Here is a 20,149-nt window from a genome sequence, read left to right as displayed (position 1 = left end):
TTAGATTCTAGGTTAGGTTAGGTGTGTAATTGAAAAAAGAGCAGCAGCAGTGGTTCGACCGACCCGATCAAATATCTGTTTGAACTTTCAGCTGTTCTGTGGTTGGAAGGGGGGGAGGAGGTCGTATGACCCACCTTTGCTCCTTTATTTAATTTATATCACGCAGCTGCTCGGTGAGGCATTTACGATGCGGTTAATTACGTTACCGGGTGATGTCCTCTTCCACGGCGTGTGTAAAAAGGACATTCCGCTGAAAATGGTCCCGATGTCCTTTGGTAGGCCCGTTTGTATTGTGCCGAATCGTCGGCAATTTAAATCGATTCGAGTGTTGTGTTTTGTGGTGCTGTCGAATTGCTTGTTTTACAATTAACAATTACACGCGCAGCCGTGGTGTAGTTGTCGCTCCACTGAGCAGCAGAGGGTTTGTGTTTGTGAAGGGGCCGCCGAACCGTCACCGCCAGCAGATTGTACCAATAAATGTATTTATAAGTAATGCTGAACATACACATCAATCATTGTGTCGGCTTCGTTCTCCTCGCTCCACACGCTTAAATCAAACACTCTCTGCCCGATCCACTCCCTGTACAAGTGCACATCGGTACAGATGATCGGTCCGGTGCCGCACGATTTCATACCGAACGATACCACCCCGACCAACCAATCCGACCCATCGATCCGTCCGACGACGGGCCCACCGGAATCACCCTGACAGGCGGTCGCACCCGGATTCCCCACGCACAGCGTCCCTTCGGACGGATGCTTCTGGCAGTCCTCGACGTCATGCAGCCTGCACTCGACCACCCGCAACCGATCGGGCAGCGTGTCATCATGATCGATCTTGCCGAACCCGAGCACATCCATCACCCCGGGCGGGTCGTAATAGTCCGGCATCAGTGCAATGACCGCTATCGCCCGACCATCCACATCGAACGGTTCCTCCACCAGCGCCAGCGCGATATCGTACGGTTGCGTTGTACCGTCCTGGACGTAGCTTTCGTGCGCCAGCAGCCGCACGATCGGTCTCCGCTGGCCCAGGGTTTCGGAATCGCGCCACACCGTACCGGCGATCGCGCGTAGCTTCAGCGACTCCACCGCACAGTGTGCCGCGGTAAGGATGCAGCGGGACGTTACCAGCGTACCGCCACAGTGATGCACGTAGCTAACCACCATAAACTGTTGGATCTGCACCATGTAGGGAAAACTGTTTTCCGTTACATCGCCACCGTTGGCTACGTCCGGTTTGATGTCTGCAAAGGAAAAGTTCGGGTTAGTAGAAGCTGAGAAAGAAGCGGGAAGCGCTCGTGTACATATAGCCTTCACCAGCACAATTTCCCCAACTAAAGCTAGTGCAAGCGCGGTCAACGTTGAACACATTTTGAGCTGAAACATTTCAAAGAACTCGGGCCCCTGTTATTTGACCGCTTTATAAAAGTGAGAAGGTGCAGGGAAAAACTAATTAAACCGTTTTCTCAACATTTTATCAACAAAACAAGAAACAACATCCATTAATTAACACTCTCACCTTTGTTATGTGTTTGCTTATTACGGGTTTTTTTTTTATTATTTGCCCTTTTTCTCGCTGCACACGGTTCTCACCTTGCGCAGGATATCATTTGCTGCTTTTTTACTGTGGTATCGTACGATCGTGTGTGTTTTTAACAAATATCTTCTAGTTCGCATTCGGTTTATTGTACCACCACAAACACACACACACACGCATGTTTTCCTGTGACCATCGCGTTTAAAGGATGCTTTTTGTCTTGCTTTCTATACACACACACACACACACCAAAGAGTTGAAGAAAATAGCTTCTTGCGTAGTATTTCAATTATTCCACAAACGCCCGCTCTACAGGCTTTACTACTACTTGTTGTGGCGTTTGTATTTGTGTTGTGGCGTAATGTATGGACATGGAAATAGGGGCAGCGGTTGAAGAGAAAGAGTACTATTATTCGCATAGTATGCATGTATGGCCTGTTGTTTTGCGTCCTACTATCATCGCATCCTCCTCACTCGCTTCATCCACTCGTACAATATGACAAACGGATGCGGAAAAGCTGCAACACGTGCTTCTTCATTTCTCAATCGTATTCTGGCGCCTTCGTTCTCCGGTTGGTTCATATACAATTTAAATCGTTTTGTTTTTTGTTTTTCTTCATTTCGTATCATGTTTTGTTAGTGTTTTGCACCCAAACACACTTGGCTGCATTTGCTTACATTTACAGCCACTCGCGGTTGCCGGCTTCGGGTACCATCGTGTACATATTTCCATTTAATTCTACTTAATTAGCGCACGCCTCCACTAGTAGTAGCAAGCAAACGAAATTCCCTTTCTCTAGTTTTGTTTTTTCACTTGACCACTTTCAATTTGCTCAGTAATTATGAATATTTCGCTACAGTACGCGCTCAATGTTATGCGGTGTTATTACTCCTACTAGCTTTGATTTGTTACAGTGTGTACAAAAGAGAATGCAATTCCCCCGTTCTTTCTCCTGCACTTGGGAGAACGGGAATTTCTCGTTCTTCATTATCGTGATCATAGCGTGATTTCAAAAATTAACCATTTTTCTTACTAATTTTACCTAAATAACAAATAATTCAAACGAAACCACGTGGCCTAGGTCTATATCCTTCAAGAGGCATAGTGAAAACTTAAAAACAAAAGAATAAACAATCATTGCGTGGGGAGGGGGGGGGATACATCTAGTCGCGGCAGAGGGACACACATACACACAGACACACACTTCGCGCACACGCACAGACACACACATACGAAAACAATCATCACTGCGGAAGCGTACTACTACTGCTTCCGCTTCCGCATGCTCAATCTTCTAAGGAACACAAAATGGGCAAAACGGGATGTTTCTTTACTCTTCCTTCTCTTCCACTACTGTTCACCGGGGTTGAGCCGGCGCGACCCGCTCTATGCCGCACGACTCGGTCGACGCCCCGACCGACTAGCTCTTGGTGATTGGAATGCCCTGCGGAAGGTTTTTGTACAGCTGCAGCAGCTGCTCCGGCGGCAGGCTCTGCAGGTAGAGGCCCGGGTTCGCGTACAGCTGCAGGTAGATCGGATCGAACGGTGGCGGGAAGGGTGCGCCTGCTCCGGGCGGTAGCCCCGACAGTACGGCGGCGGCCGCCGCAGCTGCCGACGGCGGTGGCACAACGGGAATGCGTGGCACCGACACGGGCGACGGTGGCATCGCGAGCGGTGGCGTGCCGGGCAATGGCGAGCCGGCCCCGACCGTGGACACCGGCGACACTGGCGATCCCTGGCTGGGAGAGGACTGCGGTTGCTGGTGCTGCTGCTGTTTCTGAGAGAACTGGGCCAACATGTGCAGCTTTTGCTGCTCCTCGGAGGCTTTCTGTTGGAGGAATTTTTGCTGCTGCTGTAGCTGCACCTGCTGCAGCAGCTTGATCTGCTGGCTAAGCGGATGGTTGGCGGACGTGGGCGAGTCCGCCTGCGGGGGATGGTGCTGCGGGGACGGCGAGTTCGACGAGTGCAGCATCGAGGGCGGTACCAGGCCCAAACTGCCCGGCGGCATCGGGAACGGTGGCATGGAGGTGGTGGCGTTCGGCGACGGAATACTGCTGCTGGCACCGGCCGGAGGCGGTATGCTTCCGGGCGGTAGGCCGGGCGAAGGGGCGGTAGGTATGGGGCTGGACGAGGTAGCCGCAGCAGCGGCAGCGGCCGCCGCTGCAGCCTGTGAGTTGGATCTGCGCCGCTGCGTCTTCTTGGCCGCCGGTGGAGCGAGCGGCGACTGGTCGGCCAGCGTGCCTAGCAGCTGCGTCAGCCCGGGAATGGAGGATTTGGAGATGCCGGACGAGGACAGTATTCTGGCCATCAGGTCCGGGTTCACCTTCTGCAGGTTGGCGAGCGTTTCGAGCAGATTGTTCGGCGACGTGCCCGGTCCCATCAGTCCGGCGAGCTGTCCGGTCGGTGGTGGCGGTGGCGGAATGATGGTACCGTTGGTCGAACCGGACGACGAGGAGGACGCGGAAGAGGGACCGATCGTGACCTTCGGGCTCGGTTCTTTCATCGGTGCCGCCGCACCGCCAGCACCACCGTCTCTTAATGGCACTATTTCGTACGCTTTCGATTTCGGTTTGTGTCCCATCGCACCGGTGGATGAGGTCACTGCTGCTGCTGCTGCTGCGGCGGCGGCCACCTGCTGACTTGGCACTGGAACTGGAATATTCAACGGCGTCATCATCGGTGGCAGTCCACCACCCATGCCAGGAGCAACGCCACCGATACCACCGCTCGAGCCGTGGCTGTTTGTCGGCCCGGGTACGAGCGTTATCTGCAGGCTGGGCGCCGTCCGGGACGCTGGCCCCGTACGATTGGTGTGCCGCGCGTTGCTAGAGAAATCCATCACGGGCATCGGCGGCTGCTGTCCTTTGTTGGAAAGGTTTGCCGCACTGTCCATCGCGCCCATCATCAGCCCGACCGGTCGCGGGCCAGTCAGATCGAGCAGATCCGGCGCGGGGGCAGGCACCCGGGGAGGCACCAGCTCCTTCGGGTCGCCGAATATCTTGCCCGTGCGTGTGTACATGCAGTGCGTCTGGAACTCGAGCGGCGTGGGAATGCATTTGCGGGGCGCGTGGTCGCTGCGCTTCGGCGGCTCGGGCCGCTGGGGCGTCGTGTTCAGCTCCGCCGTTATGTTGATGCGCATCGGGTTCGGCGGACCGGGGCTCTTGCCGAGGCTGGAGAAAATGCTGGCACCGTTCGAGATCGGCGTCACCTCGAGGCCGCCCTCGCGCAGGATGTCCAGCTTGCGCTTCTTCATCGGTGGCAGCAGCGAGGGAATGGGTCGCATCGCCTGTCCCGCCTGCTTCCGATTCGCGGACGACGCGCCGGCCGGTGGTGAGCTGTCGTTTTCGTTGTCACTGTCGACGAGATCGATGACTTCCGTGGCGACCGGTGCAGTCATCGGTTGCTGCTTGCCGCTGTGATCTTGATCCAGCGCCGACCTTCCCGTGGAAATGGATCCACCCGCTCCAACCGGCACAGGGCCACCGTGGCCAAGGAATGCGCCCGCCATCATCATGTTCGCCGGGATCGGAGTGATCGTTGTTAGACTCTGACCGCCGAACAAGCTTGCCGAGCCAACGCCTCCACCCAGCAAGGGAATGTTCTCCTTCTGACTAGCACCCATGAAGCCGCCCGCCTCCATCATCATCCCCCCGGCGCCCTTGCGATCGTTCTTCATGCGCACGTGGCGCAGCGAGCTCGTCTTGGACGGCGTCGTCGGCACACACGCACTGGACGTGATCGAGAGCGTACCGCTGGTCGGACACACCGACACTTCCTTGATCGTGAGGTCCGGATCCGTGCCCTGCCGGTTCAACGGGAACAGGCTCAGCGAGGAGGCCCCCTCCGACGGCGACCCTGCACCGGAAGCGATCGTCGCCGACGCGGACTTGGGCGTCGTTGCGGCCGGCTCAATGTTGAGCTCCTGGCCGGATTTGTCCTGCTTGAAGCTGTACTTGAACTGGCCCGTCGATTCGTTCGGACTGCCAGCGCCCGATCCTACCCCACCACCACCAGCGCCGCCACCGCCGCCCGATCCATTCTTATCGTTCGACTGTACCGTGATCTGCTGGATCTGAATCTGATTCGTGATCTGGATCTGGTTCGTGATGTGCTGCGGGCTTTGGTCACTGATCGGCTGATGGTGGTTGCTGTTCGGCTGGCCGGCGTGATGGTGATTGGCGCTGTGCGGATGGATCGTGGTCTGGTGCACTGTGATCGTCGTGTGCGGCTGCTTGATCTGTATCTGGGACGACTTTTGATCCTTCTCGTCCAAATTCGGCCGAACGATAACGGTCAGCGGCACAGACACCGGCGACATGCCGAGATGCACGCCACCGTTCGGACTGCCACCGCCGGCTCCATTGCTATCCTCCTTCACCGCACACTTGCCGCCGCCACCGTATGCGCTATCCTCCTTTTCCACCAGCTCCCGCTTCACCGTATAGTCCAGCCCGGCGGACCCGTTGCTCTCGGCCAGCTCGTGCGGTTTGCTGTCCGGATCACGCTTTTCCACCTTCACATCGCGCAACAGCCGCAGCTTGGCGTCCAGCTCATCGTCCCCAAGCAGCAGCAGGGCCGTGTCGCGCTTCACGTCCGACTCTTGATCGCCAGCCAGCTCGCGCAGATGCTTCTCGAACGGCAGCACAATCTTCTCGTACTTTCTCCGGCTCAGCACGCCATTCTCCGCGCCCGTGCCTTGCAGCAGCTGGTTCCACACCTCCTTGTCGGTGACCGCACTGTAGCCACCGATCTTTTGCACCTTCACGTACACCGCGTACAAGCTCACTGGAAAACGGGGGAAAACACAAAAAAAACAATTGCAATTAGTACCAGAAAATGCACGGGTTACGCTTTTCCGTACCATTTTTCAGCGTTGCGGCCTGACTGTCCGCGTACTGGAGCGCCCGTGGATCGAGGAACTCCTGCAACCGCTGCAGGAACTCCCGCTCCGCCGAGCCCATCCGATCGTTCACCCGGAACAGATTATCGTCCTCCTCCTCCTCGTCCTCCTCGTAGTCCATCTCCTCCTCGTCTTCGTCCGCGTCCTCCTCGCGGTCGCGATCCTTCGAGGCGCCGCGCGTCGACGACGACCCACCACCATCCTCCTCCCCATCCTCGTCCGGCTCCTCCTCGTCCTCCTCCGACTCGCCGGCACCGCCCGCAGCCGCCAGCGACGAGTTGGAGGAAGAGGAGGACGACTTCTTGCCGCCCCCGTTGTTGTTGTTGTTGTTGCTGCTGCCACGGCCCGGCTTGCGGCCCGGTTTCGATTTCGACGACTTTTTGGACGACGGTTTTGGCGCCTTGGAGGTGGATTTGGAGCGATTGCGCTGGGACAGATGGTTGCTGCCCGCGCTCGGCTTGACCGTGCCGGCCGAGGCGGAAATGACGACACTGATCGGTTCCTGCTTCGTTTGGGAGGAGCCACGCGACGGGCGCGGGTTGTACCGTGGCGTTGGGTGGAGATCGATCACCTTCTTGCCAGGAGATACCTAAAAGAAATAGAAGTTTTAAACATTTCAAATAAAATAAAATCTTTTGGGGGCCCTTTTACCGCGCCACCTCCATTACCTTGCTGTAGGAGTAATCGGAAATGTCCGACTCGTTCGACTCGCTCTCGTCCGAGCAGCCCTCCTTCTTCGTGTACTGCGACGAGTCGGACAGCGTCTTCTTCCGCTTGCCGCGCGGCCGGCCCTTCAGCTTGGGCGCGAGATGATTGCACAGCAGCTCGTGCGTCTCCAGCTCGGGATAGTCGAACGTTTCCTTGCAGAACATGATGCGCATGTTCGGGACGGGCGCCACGAACCCGCTCAGATTGGCCACCAGCGTGCTGCGCAGCCACGCGTCCTGCACGCCCTCGAGCCGCTTCAGCATCGACCGGTAGCGGCAGTAGCGCGAAAAGCTCAGCACTGCCACCTTCGTTACAATGTTTTCACCTGTTTGGAAAGCCGGGACGAGACAAACACACAGCTCAAGGTTAGTGATTCGTCCATCATCCACTGCCGTTGGCAAAATACTGTCTATCGCGGCCTCCCCTCCCGTGTTGAAGACGTTAAATTTGGCAGTTCGCAGTGTCGTCGCTCATCTTTCTCCCGTTCCAAGCGCGATCAGAGCCGGGGCCTATCACGCCATCATCATCATCAACACTGTATACTTCACACCAGCAGTAAAATAAACACCCGTCTCCGCTGTCCGCAACACACAGAGGCCCGGCATAAAATTCGCTGATCAAGCATTCCGTCAACCGCACCAACACACACACAAACACACGGTGTGTTTGCGCGATCAACGCCTACCGTTCCAGGAGAGTGGGGGAGAGATAGAGCGTCTTGGTGTTGGGCGTGCGCGGCCTTGTCTAGGCGCAGTTACGGCTACACACATTGGCTCAGTTTCGCAGCACGCAAAGATGACGGTGTGAGGTTGAAATCACATTTCATTGTTGGTGAAGAAGTTGCTTCGGGGCACACATTCCGGAAAGATAGGATTCTGTTAGCAAGTAACGTTAGTGCTCGTGTTGTGCATTAAATTCTAGCTTCTAGCTTGCCGTACACAGCCCCCCTTCCGCTACATTCAAACACAATACACACATTCAAACGCAGCACCCACCCACCCTGCTTGAAGCGGCAATACAACACCGATCGCACCACCACACGAACGCGCACGAGGGCCGCGGAATTCGAGCAACACTGGCGTTGGCGTTTTCGGCAAACTGCGCGCACACACACATATGACCCCGCCGAAAAAAAAAAACAACCCCATCGTCGTCATCGTCGTCGTCTAACGCTACACCGCTTCATAGACCGCTGGATGCGCGAATTCACGCCCGTCGTCAGTTTGTGTGCGCGCGTACAACAAAACAGTACCGGCGCGGTGCGTGTGCGTGTCTCTCCCCCCAAAAAAGAGATTTTCCCGATTTTCCCCCATGGCTTGCGTGCGAGGACTGTGTGTCCTGGTGGGAGTGGCGCTGTTTGTCCTGTTCGCGGATAGGCAGCTGGAAGAAAGTGTCGGAGTGGACGCCAGTATGATCTATGCCGGGATAAAGCTGCCCTTTCCACGGCACCGCACCTTCTACAAATCGGTCGGTGAGCGCAAGATCGGTCCCAACCTGTACGAGGTCAGCACGATCATCCAGGAGGACATTCTGCTGCGCAAGCGGTGCGAGTGCATGCTGCGGTATCGGTGTCGCGTACCGCGCAACATCTTCTATCTATCCAAGTGAGTAGTACTACCCTGTGCAGAACGGTTCTCCGGGACGCTCGGCTTCGAATCAACCAGCGCCCCTATATTTATAGCCCCCGTGGGTCGTCCATAAAAACAACAAAACTTTCGACGCGTTCCGCCGGGAGAGAGTGAGTGAAATTCCACCCCGAAAGACACTGACGGTGGCGGTGTGTTCTGCGCTATCTTTCCGAAACGCACGCACCATCGTCTAATTGATTTGTGCTACATTTATACACCCTTTGTGCTGCTTCTTCTTCTTCTTCATCCCTCCTCTTTACTGATGTGTGTTCCTCTGTCCGTTTCGTTTGCTTGCTAGCCGCGATTGCCATCACCGCGAAAAAGTGTGCTGCGAGCTGCTGGAAAACGCGTACGAGTCCACCAACGATACGGCGGCGGCGATCGAGCACCACCACTTCGGAAGCGATAATGAGATCTAGAGAGCGTGCGGATCTCCTCCATCACCTCCTCCTCCTTCTGCAAATGCTAACCTGAATGCTTCTCCTTGTCCACATCGCCAAAGTCCAGCGATGAGTTCTTGCTGAGGTGTCGCGTCATCCCGAGGCAATCCTTGGCACTCTGCTCGTCGTACAGCGTGAGCAGGCCCCAGCTCCACTCCTGCTCGGTGTCGATCCAGTTCAGCAGATCCTCGGCCCGCAGTATCACCTTGTCCGAGATCGCCAGCACCTCATCCTGGAGAGAGCAAAATGGAAAAAGGGGGAAAAAATGGAATTACTATTATTACACACGATTGATTAAAAGGCCATCTCGCTTAACACTAGCTTTACGGTGGGCGACTTTCGAAGAGAGAGAGCAAACATTGCATTTACACTGCACCTGATTCTTACAGATGATTATAGTAGCTTTTAACCTTTGATGAGATTTTTATATAACAGCTCAACATTGTTTTATATTTTATTAAATAAATTCTGCCGAAATTGACAGTGCCGTGTGAAGATTTAATGCATTCGAACGAAATATTCAATGCATTTACAAAATAGCTCATTTATGTGTAGCTCAGCTACTCAGAGCTCCGGCGTTCGGGTTACAACGCCATCTAGCGGCGAGTAGTGGAACGCGCTGTAATGCGCACACAGCCAAGACACAGTTTCATTTTGAGCATAACTGAGCTACCCCTACACACAGAGCAAGAAAATTTATTCGAGTAGGAATCTTATGTATCATTTTTTCACAAAATTAATTAAAATAAGCTTTTTGTCCAATCTCCCCGAAATAAATGCATTTTTTCATTAAAAAAAATGCCCAAATGATTCGTTCTTGCAATTAATAGCTATAAAAATGTGCGTGCTAACCAAGAGGGTGTTGTTTATGGAAAAGCAAGCTAAACAAACGCAACAAAATAAAACTAAACGATGCCGCGCGCACAAAGAAACGATCCCATTAGTGGAACAATCAAGCGAATCGAGCTAAATGTGTGCTCGCTCTCAAGAGAAAGCGAGAGCGACTCCGGCTTTGCTGAATTGTGTGCCCCGAGAAGAAGCCACTGTCTCTGATCCACCGTCTTTGCTTCGAGCTCGGACACCATCCTCCACCCCACCCCCTTCTTGGGTTGTTTAATTTCTCACTACAGAGTGAAGAGTGAGTTAAATAAAAATAAATTCATCTAATTATAGACATTAGTGCACACAGTACCGCGACGCTACACCACCACGCCACTAGCACCAGTGTTCCCGAACGAACCCGCGAACTGGCCGGCTATCGATGCACAAATCACTAATATCACACAACACACACACACATTTCGGGATGGCCAATATATGTTGGCCACATGCCGGGCGAATACACGCACTGTGGGACACTGTGCGCGATATGGAAGAGGTTTGTGAGAAATATAGGCAAACTTAGAACACCACACACACACACACACACGCACATATACAAACATATGGTTACACACAGGCGCAGCAGCATGATATGAAGTTGTACGATAACACAACATTTTGCTTATCAATTTTATCGGAAGATGATTTGATACGCGCGTTCTCTCTTTTCTTCCATTTCCTATCAAACCAACGCAAATTCAATTTAAAGATAAAACGTATCACCGCCACCCACTGATGGATTGAATTAATTTTTCTATTTGATTATCATTTGCGTCCTTTTCAAAAGTGCTTTAAAGCCCTTGGAGCCGAACGGGCGGAGGAGTAGCAATGACAACAACAACAAAAAGCGTAAATAAAAGATGGTACAAACTGCGAAAATCCGCATCAATTAGCATACACACAGTCACAGAAACACAGTCGACCACCACCCTTCCTCCAACACCCGTCCTCACACCCCTTGTATTTGAGTTCAGTGACTCCTTCGGTTGCGATGGTGTTGTGTGGGGGGGAGGGGGGGGGGGGGTGGATTATATGTATATGTAGCATGGGTTCGACGTGCGCACGCAATATTTTCCCCCCAAACTGTCAATGTCTGCGTCAATATTCCAGCAGCGAGCGGAAGGGCTGCTCCCCCTCGCCCCCATCGGTGAGGTGTTAAAAAGTTAGGCAAACACAACAATCAAAGAAGAGAGGCAAACACACACATAGAGTTGATTTTGACACACTTTTTTCCAAAAAACAAAACAAAAAACCCATAAGAGAGTGAAACCCGAAATACAATCCTCTAGCAGGTGAGGGAAACGGTGGCAGCACAGGGCACAACACACCACAACAGGGCAGAGGAAATATATAATAAAAGCTGAGAACGTGTGGGCGGCTGTTGGCCAACGGTAATGCCAAAATTTGTGTGAAGACAGACAGACCCCGACTCTCTCAAGAGCACAAGCAAACGCCAGCGAAGCAGCGGTCGAGCCGAGGCGCGCGTTGGCATTGATCAACAATTTTGTGCGAGCCGGAATACTTTTGATCGACATGAGAGAGAGTGAGAGAGAGCGAGAATGAGGCCGTCGGTGGGCGTGGGAGGAAAAACAAACCTCAAACAACGTATTCGCACTTTGCCAAATCGTTTAGAAGGAGAAACTATTCGATGGTCATTAAAGGAACACAAAGAAAACAGTGGAAAAGTACATAATATTAAAGAAGGAGATTCTAGCAACCGAATGACGAGCTTTACTATTTTTAATAAAAAGAAATGTTTGATAAAGTATTAAAATCAATAATAAATCAATATTGAAATACATAAATTGAATTATTTATAAACACTATCTTCGATGCAGAAAAAAAAAGATTTATGTTAATCAAATCACACACATCTATTATTATGTTTATCTTTTTGAATAGAATGTTTATTATTGCATTTTTTCCCCCATTTCCATTTTTGGCACATTCATCCACACCGATGCAATCTCTTTATTTGCTTAGTTTGTGCTTTTCATCCCCACCGCTTGTCCGAAATTCAATAACTCTCTCCTTCCTTCGGCACAACAGAGTCCATAGCACAGCCCTTCCGTAAAAAAAAGAAACACCCTCAAACCAGAGACCCCGAGAAAAAGCCATAAAATTCTTCACCGGTCCGGCTTAATCTACTCCGAGAGTACGGCTGACAGGAGTGGGTGAAAGAAGAAGGGGTAGCAGTAACAGCAGCTACAAACATCGTCTCGATTTCACGAACTATTCACCTTCGGCTTTTCCGAGTGCGCTAAGGAGAACCCAGAGAGAGACACATAGAGAGGGAGGGAGGAATTCGCACAGACTCTAACTTCTTTTTCGAACTGTTTTTCGTTGCATTTTATTGCGCTTGGAAAAATAGACAGCACTCACACAGAACACACACAGACACAAACTGGAATATGAGGAGGGCAGGGCGGCGTGCGTGTGCGGAAGAATATATCTGGCCCTAGGACTATGACTAAACGGGGAACGGTAGGGGGACGGGTCGAGAAAATGTGCTAAACACAGCATGGGGCGGTAGTAATAGGGACGCGGAAGGGCACAGTAGAGGAAGCGAGGAAAGGAAAATACTGAAAATAGACCAAACAACGCGGGCGAGGTGAAGCAAAGAGCTTTAACTCGAACGTGGATGATCGGTTGGCGGCGGCGGCGGAGTGATGAATGTTGAGGACAACGGGCACAAAAAACACACAAGACGGCCGAAAGGGAAAACCTAGATATTCCTCTCACCGTCCATTCAATTTCACTGGCAGCGCGCCCCGGCTGGCCGAGGGAAAATTGACAAACGCCAGCCAACCCCAGCCAACCAGCCAGTAGAGCGCCTATTCGGAAGCGAAGGCGATCGATATTTCGATTTTTACTGTACGTTACAGCACACCATCATCTGGGTGTGTTAGAGTAAGTGAGTTAAGCGCACCGTACCGATTATTCAGCCGTTATCAAGCTCATAAAAACACGGCGAATAATAATCAACTCGGAAAGATCATTTATCGCTTCTAATTGCATTTTGCCCGTCCTTTATTGGCGTGGCGTTGAGAGTGTGCGCGTTGTTTGTTGAGAGAGGCCAGTGCAACCTAACCTCTCTCCCCTACAGAGCCCCACACAACACACAAATCTCTTATCAGTGAAACACGTGATTAAAGATTACAACACTCTTTGTGTGTGGTTGTGTATGTTTAGTCGCAATCTTCATCAACAGGCGACAACAATTAGAAGTAAGTCATAAATTAAAACTAAACACAAACAAAAAATCACACAAATTATGATACGCCGGCCGCTGCTGCTACTACTGTGCAGCTCATTATGGTGTGCCAATAAAAGCGTCTTGTTTTATGCTTCCTAAACCAACATAACACGCCATAATCGCATATCAAAATGCAGCCAGCCGCCAGATATCAGATAAAGGAGAAAATTGCAAACATCATCACGGGGCGGTGGCGGCGCGCGGGGTGTGTGGCCACAGGAGCATTTCGGTCACCCGCCTCAGAGAGACAAGTGTGTGTGTGTGTGTGTGTGTGTCTGCAACATGAAAGTGTCGTGTCTGGTGGTGAGGAGGAACCGGTTATCGACCTCCGCAAGCCAAACACACCACACACACACACACATCTCTTCTCGTTTGCTTGGCGGTTTTATTTTTTGCGTTTCGAGGACGACATCTGGGGCGGCTGGTGCTGCTGCTAGAATCCGAAAAAAAACTGTAAAGGCAAAAGACAAAACGCAACTTTTTTGTTGTTGTTGTTGTTCCCTGTTGCCATCGACAGTGCAACAAACAGTGCACACAACACACGCATCTGTATACGGGGGAGAAAGATACACGGGAGATGAGATAAGAGTGCAAGAGTGCACAGCGCACACACAGCAACGATGATGCAAAATATTCATAAAGTCTGAAACTTGCTCCAAAGCCAAGTAGGTTCGAGAATAAGTGGAAAATGTTTTTTTTTTTTTGTTATTTCACATGCAAACTATTCCCAATGCCGCATATAACAGCCCGGACGGACTTCTCTTTGAATTTTGTCGTACAAAAATACAAAAACCCTTTGAGTGGAAAAGGAAAGCAAAACACAAACAAACTTCTTTTTGTTTTTCAAAAACATCGACCAGTGAAAACATGCGCTACAAATATCAGCTTCATTTACATCCTCTCGAAGATGACGCGCGGTCAATGGCTAGGCTAAATGATCGTTTTTAAAATCACTCCACAACAAAAGCTAGCGATAGAGCTAGGGAAACAAATTATGTTTGTGTTGCAGCAGTTGCAGCAGAGAGGACACAAAGAACCATACGCATTTGCATCCGCGTATCAATTGCAGCGAGCAGGCTGGGTGGGGTGGTTGTGTGTGTGGTGGCCCATTGTGTGTATGTGTGTTTTATTTTTAACACCGATTCGGGCCCGTTGAGAAGAGTGTGTTTTACGTCCGATTTTTTTCTTCTTTCTTCTTTGTATTGTGCTAATGGTACGAAGAAAGTGACGCTACAGAATGTATACTATGCAAAGCGCAACATGCATAAAGTCTCACGCGCATAAGTCAATCGTGAAAAGCATGGGCGATGCGCATTGCAGCATGGCAAGAGCATGTTCGCTCGAGGTTTCGATGCCTCTTAAGGTGCACTACTATTTACCGCACGGGGAGAGGAAGTCGCGAGTAATCATATTTGCAATCGCTATACCCACTCCCCCACCCCAGTCCGCCCCCCCCCTCCCCCCCTTTTCGTTAAGTGGGAGGGATAATGGCCAGAATGCAAAGAGCGCGATAATGATCAAATCATTCATCAAACATTCGTTCGCTATTTTACAGCCTGAGAGACAGAGAGGGAGTGTGTGTGTGTGTGAGAGAGAGATAGGGATCTTTTTGTGCTGTTGTGTTGTTGTAGGCTGCTTGGTTCGATGCATGGACCGGTGCTTATCTGGGGTGCTTTAGCATCAGTCGCCTTACTTTTACGGTCCTTTTTTTAAACGTATTTAAATTGCATACAGATTTTATAAGACATATGAATGCAGATTGGTATAAAAATGTACAAGAAAATGAAGGCCAAATGATGTGCAAAATAATACAACATAAAACACTGTGCAATTTTTGCAAAACAGCCAAGCAAACAACAACAACAAGCGCCCAGCAAAAAACCCATTTACCCATAACCATATCCTGTATAATTATTGCTTTCGCATCATCGCGCACTCGCATGCCGAAAACGCAGCCATTCCACTTGTGCCTGTCATCGGAAATGTCAAACATCAATCAAAATGTCAGAGTACCACCAGAGTTGGTGCTTGGATTTTTTTTTTTGCCTGTTACCGGCACGCAATAGAACACGCAAAAAAAGCGCGAGTGCAAAGGTTAAACAAATTAAAGCATTGGGATTGGAAGGGGGATAAAACATTGCAACCATTCCAAGCCATTGGTTCCAATCGGTGCGGTTCCAAACATACCACACAGAGTTTGTATGTTGAAATAATTAGTTGTTTGGCACAGAAAACCATTACTATGAGCGTTAGAACTTTAAGCGAACTTTCTCCGGCTGCGCAAATCAATTTAACAAATTAAAGGTACGTTTTTCTAATTGCATTCTGATTGTTTGTTATCTCCCGCTCTATTTTTCTCTTTTTCTCCCTATGACCTATTGTAGGGACGTGATGTTTGTGCTAAATAAAAACGAACCCAAAATGAAATGGCCCCAGCACATCACACCATGCGCATCATCCGGATGGACCATCAGTCACACATCCACAAACCAGCAATCATCAAACTATCGACCAGAGAGAGAGAGAGAGAGAGAGAGCGAGTGAAAGAGCTGCAAAACTTTGCTTTATGTTGCTGCCACTCTGCTATGATTGCACCATACCCACACACACACACACACACACACAGCACAATTAAAAAACCAGTTTCGATGGAAAGCGAAAAGAGTGAGCCGAGCGGAGCGCGGTCGGAGGCTTCCCGGAGCGGTTGGAGCGGCCAACTGGGATGCCAAACGGGACGAGTGGAGGGTGAGTGTCGGCAGAGTGAGAAAAAGTTTTTCTTTTCATTTTCTGGCTTCACTAAAACCAAACGCAGAGGTCAGGGAGGTGGTGGAGAGGAGGAGGAAAGACGCAGCGTGCGTCTTGGGTTACACAGAGCAAGCGCCCCCCGTAACAAGTGAAACCGTACAAGCGGGCGACGCGCAATGCTGTACAGAGTCAAAAGGGGCGGCGAGGTCTGGTCTGGAGAGAATGCTGCACCGTCAAACCGCGTAACGGTAAGTAACACAAACCTTTGTTTTTTAAAGCACAGAGTTTTGGAGTAGTTACACCACATTAAATGAATAAATGTTCTAACTTCCTATTTCCGATGTACAGCAAAACACGGAGGAATAAACATTCGTCCACCAAATTTTAGCATAATTAATAATGCAAATATAAATCGATGACGGCGTCGATTTGGCCGCGCAAACTCCCGACAATGGGAAGGGGCAAGCGTTGGAGCGGCGTTGTAGTATAAATTTATGCGCCTTGACCCCATTTTAATAAACCAGCAGCAGCAGTAGCGCGGGAAAGGAGAAGTCCAGTCCATCCGAGACCAAAAGGGCCACCACCACAGCCATCTGCGTCAGTTGAAGGGGGGCACTCCCCCTGTCTCTCTCTCTCTCCCTATCTTGATACGATTCCTATTTGTCGCAAGAAGGAAACTGGAACGTTGCCTCCGTCTTTTATCCACCAAACCATCACCACCATTTCGCACTCGTGCGTGCGCTACCATTTTCCGGTTTTTCTTTTGGTTTGTTTGTTTATGGCCAATGTCGGCACAGTATTATTCACGTTTGCGTGTGCTTTGCATTCTTATCAGCAGGGAATGGATACAGTTTTTCCCCTTTTTGTGTTATGTTACTTTCTTCAACATTAAATGCATGTTAATTGCATCAGACGTTATCGGATAAAGGTAATCAAGTTACATTACAAGCAATATTAAATATATTAAGCAAAAAGTGCTCGTTTATACATCTAATTATAGACCTGATTCATGTATTATTGTTGATTTTTTACTTTACTTTCGCCTTACCGCTTTACCTTTCTATTCAAACCTCCAATAAAACAAACAAACGACGAGCAGTCTAAATGAGTAAGTAAACATAGAATTATGCAAAAAAAAACACATACACACAACTCTTCCCCCTTGCAGAGTCTTTGTAGTCACATATTAAAGGGTAAATGCACACAACACACACACACACACATCATGGCACGAGGGGAAGACAAATAACGCAGCAGCAGGCAAATGACAATGGCATTGGAGTATTTTGTTCAACTTGTGTTTTCTTTTTTGTTGTTGCGTTGCATTTCCTGTTATTATTATTTCCCTTCCCTCTTCATTTGCAGTGCTGCACAAAGACGAACGATGTATAAAAGCATATGAACTGTATTGAATATAAATTTTTAAATATTAAACTTCATGTTTCAACCCATGCAACAAGCGCAACAAACGTGTTATTACTATTTAAAGAAACAAATCCTTCACATTTACCGCATCCATATGTTTTGTCACGGTAATAAAGGTCTGATAAAAAACAGAACCTCTCTCTCGTGTACGTTTGCCTTTTCAAAACCCCCGAGAGAGAAAAAAAGCGATACGATTCATCGAAAAGGAAAATTGTTTGAGGAAAGGCAAAAAGGCAACAAAGAAAAACACAAAATCTTTACTGTCACTGGTTTAATGTCGTCTTTAAGAAGGGCTCGCTCGCTCTCTTTCCCCCTTATTCCTTGTGCTGCGCGACACCCCAATCCCTCGACTCGCTCACTCTCTATAGTCTGATGGAATGCAACGCGATTTAGGGTACTGGAGGCGAAACAGAGAGAACGGAACACCGCGCAGATAGAAAAATTATCCCACTCAACAAGCACACAAACGCCAAACACACACAGCACAGGGCGAGAGAAGAGGAAAGAACGCAATAAATTAGTTTTCTTGACCCTCCCCCTTCCTCCTCCTTTGTGCCATCCCATACCATGGCCAGCATTACCACCACCTTCCCTTGCGCTTGCCACTGTCCCTGACCCCGTTTCCGCGCTCTCCGGGCCCGGTGGCCGGAGCGAAGACGGAACATATTTCGGAACACCCGAACCAAACGTCAGCAGCAGGCAGAGGAAGGGGACTGGAGGCGAGCTGGACTGGAGGAAGTTGGTGTGGCTCATGTTATTTCGTGTGTTTTATTTTTCATTCCTTCTCTCTCGCTCTCTCGCTTCACACAGGTTGGGGTGAGCTTTGTTGAGCTGGCTTCGTGGCCTTCACCGTGGAAGAACGAGAGACCCCCCTCGCGGTCGCGGTCAGGCCCTGCCAATGCACACCAAGAGCCGGGGACGCGGCATTACGAGAGACCCCGGAGACCCAGTGCCGGAGGGCGAGAAAGAGGCACAACCGTGCAGCAACAAAACTTCGTGGTGGTGGTGGAAGCGGTGGCAATGGTGAGCATTGCATTGCACATCTCCCACCCTCCTCCTGGGGCGCTCTCTAATCGATGCGGTCTACGGATCTATGCGTTTTTTGTTCTCTAGTCGCATGCCCTCCCCGCCGTGACTCGCGCCGATTACAACCTGGCTTCTCCCCGTCAACAACAGCGTGCAAAACACCATTTCCGACCAACGAAAAAGTACAAGCGGACAGGGCTGCCTTTTTTGTTTTGTTTTATTATTCATCGATGCTTCTCTACTCGGGCTCGCGAGCGCTCGAAAGGAAGCGAGCAGCAGCGAGAGTGATTAGGAAATGCGCGATGGGCATAAGCATTTGGCGGTTTGACGGTTTTTACAACACACCCAGCGACCTGACCAGTCACGCCAATGGCTGAGAGGAGAAGAGAAAAGTAAAATCAAATCGAAACACACAACAAAAAAACTGATGGCAAAGCAGACGAACTTCAGAGGAGCCCAAGGCGAAAGGCACAACAACGAGAAGAAAGGGCGGCAGCAGTATTTTATTTCTAGTCTCCGCAAGTCAGCGAAAACTTTTACGCTTATCGCTTCCTTTTCCTGACACACACCACCTTCTCCTATTGCACACTTGCCAGATAACGGCACGAAATGTTGTTTCAAAATGGTAAACACTCGTAATACAAAGCAACACACGGTTATAGAATTAATGGTTGTGAGGGCAGCCAGTGTTTGGTTTAAAGAAGGCAAGAACAAAGTGCAACGAAGAATGACTTTTGTCTGTTGCAATAATTGAACAATATTAATATAAATTGAAAATTTTCTTAAGTATTATTTTATACAATAAGTTCAAAATAAGTGTGAAATTCGATATTAATATTATTAACCCATTTTATATAAAACGTATAGGAAACGTATAGGAAACGTATAGGAAACGTATAGGCAACTCTTCAACATTCAGACAAACAACATATCTCTGACAAGGGCACAACCTTCGCAGGGTATTTCAATTATGAAAATTTATCAACTTCCCCTGTCCGCCCTGACCTCATGCTGTCAGCAGCAACAACAAGCACCACGCAGTCGGGTGGCATCCGTCCGTCCTTTCCCAAATATGGCAAACCACCACACACACACTCACACGCTGCCTAAAATCGAACTTTATTTCGACCTCAACAACAACTTCAACAACTTGAACTTCATCAACGAACAGAGAGCACAAAAAAAAGAGTAAAAGAGCGCGCGCAGCAGTGGACGAAATTCGCACAATCTCATTAATCGCCAGGCAGGTGAGAAATTTGCTGCGGTCCAAAAGTTGGGTGCTTCCAAGTTGATTTTTGTCTGCCTCCCCCCGGAGGAAACCGGGAAGTAGTAAGTGTTGCGGCGGCGGTTTGTGCTATGATGCTATGCTGCGCTTACGAGAAAGTGGGTTGCATTTGCTTCAACGACGCCACTCACAGGTATAGGTGTGTGCGTGTGTGTGTTTTTGTTGTCGATCTTATCGAACACTCATCAATGAGCAGCGGCGGCGTGTGTGCGCGTCTGTTGCAGATGCTGCTGCTGCGGTGCTGTGGCGATGATCTACATCCTGCTTCGCTCTCACTTTCACTCATCATCATCGCACGCAATCTCGCACTCTC

At 50.1% G+C, this 20,149-nt stretch overlaps 3 protein-coding genes across 8 annotated transcripts in view; 1 reads left to right on the top strand and 2 right to left on the bottom strand.

Annotated features, from left to right (window-relative positions):
• Nucleotides 1–94: 94 nt before the first annotated feature.
• On the bottom strand, nucleotides 95–1,390 carry LOC120905049 (trypsin epsilon-like). The gene is made up of 2 exons (XM_040315700.1): nucleotides 1,308–1,390; nucleotides 95–1,247 (listed from the first exon to the last, which is right to left on the bottom strand). The coding sequence occupies exons 1-2, from the start codon at nucleotides 1,387–1,389 to the stop codon at nucleotides 484–486; spliced, it is 846 nt and encodes a 281-aa protein (XP_040171634.1). The 5' UTR covers nucleotide 1,390; the 3' UTR covers nucleotides 95–483.
• Nucleotides 1,391–2,071: 681 nt separating this feature from the next.
• The window catches only part of LOC120905047, a 63,870-nt gene continuing 45,792 nt past the window's right edge, over nucleotides 2,072–20,149 (bottom strand). For all 6 annotated transcript variants that reach the window (XM_040315694.1, XM_040315698.1, XM_040315696.1 and 3 more), the window contains 4 exons: nucleotides 9,248–9,449; nucleotides 7,110–7,474; nucleotides 6,403–7,030; nucleotides 2,072–6,326 (listed from right to left, as the gene is read on the bottom strand). In XM_040315694.1, coding sequence (XP_040171628.1) covers nucleotides 2,962–6,326; nucleotides 6,403–7,030; nucleotides 7,110–7,474; nucleotides 9,248–9,449 — 4,560 coding nt within the window. In that variant the 3' untranslated portion in view covers nucleotides 2,072–2,961. The remainder of the gene's footprint in view (nucleotides 6,327–6,402; nucleotides 7,031–7,109; nucleotides 7,475–9,247; nucleotides 9,450–20,149) is intronic.
• On the top strand, nucleotides 7,846–9,700 carry LOC120905051. The gene is made up of 2 exons (XM_040315703.1): nucleotides 7,846–8,753; nucleotides 9,076–9,700. Exons 1-2 carry the CDS (start codon nucleotides 8,461–8,463, stop codon nucleotides 9,194–9,196), a joined length of 414 nt encoding a protein of 137 aa, XP_040171637.1. The 5' UTR covers nucleotides 7,846–8,460; the 3' UTR covers nucleotides 9,197–9,700.

The sequence above is a fragment of the Anopheles arabiensis genome, chromosome 3, assembly GCF_016920715.1.
Source record: "Anopheles arabiensis isolate DONGOLA chromosome 3, AaraD3, whole genome shotgun sequence".
NCBI classification, from domain to species: Eukaryota; Metazoa; Arthropoda; class Insecta; order Diptera; family Culicidae; genus Anopheles; species Anopheles arabiensis.
This window is presented reverse-complemented; position numbering and strand designations above follow the sequence as displayed.

What these genes read in the sequence shown, in the direction of transcription:
- LOC120905049 (XM_040315700.1), bottom strand. Translation starts at nt 1,389, where the DNA reads ATGTTTCAGCTCAAAATGTGTTCAACGTTGACCGCGCTTGCACTAGCT. An exon ending in TGTGCTGGTGAAGGCTATAT is followed by an intron (nt 1,248 to 1,307) that starts GTACACGAGCGC and finishes TTTCCTTTGCAG; the next exon opens with ACATCAAACCGGACGTAGCC.
- LOC120905051 (XM_040315703.1), top strand. Translation starts at nt 8,461, where the DNA reads ATGGCTTGCGTGCGAGGACTGTGTGTCCTGGTGGGAGTGGCGCTGTTT. An exon ending in AACATCTTCTATCTATCCAA is followed by an intron (nt 8,754 to 9,075) that starts GTGAGTAGTACT and finishes TTTGCTTGCTAG; the next exon opens with CCGCGATTGCCATCACCGCG.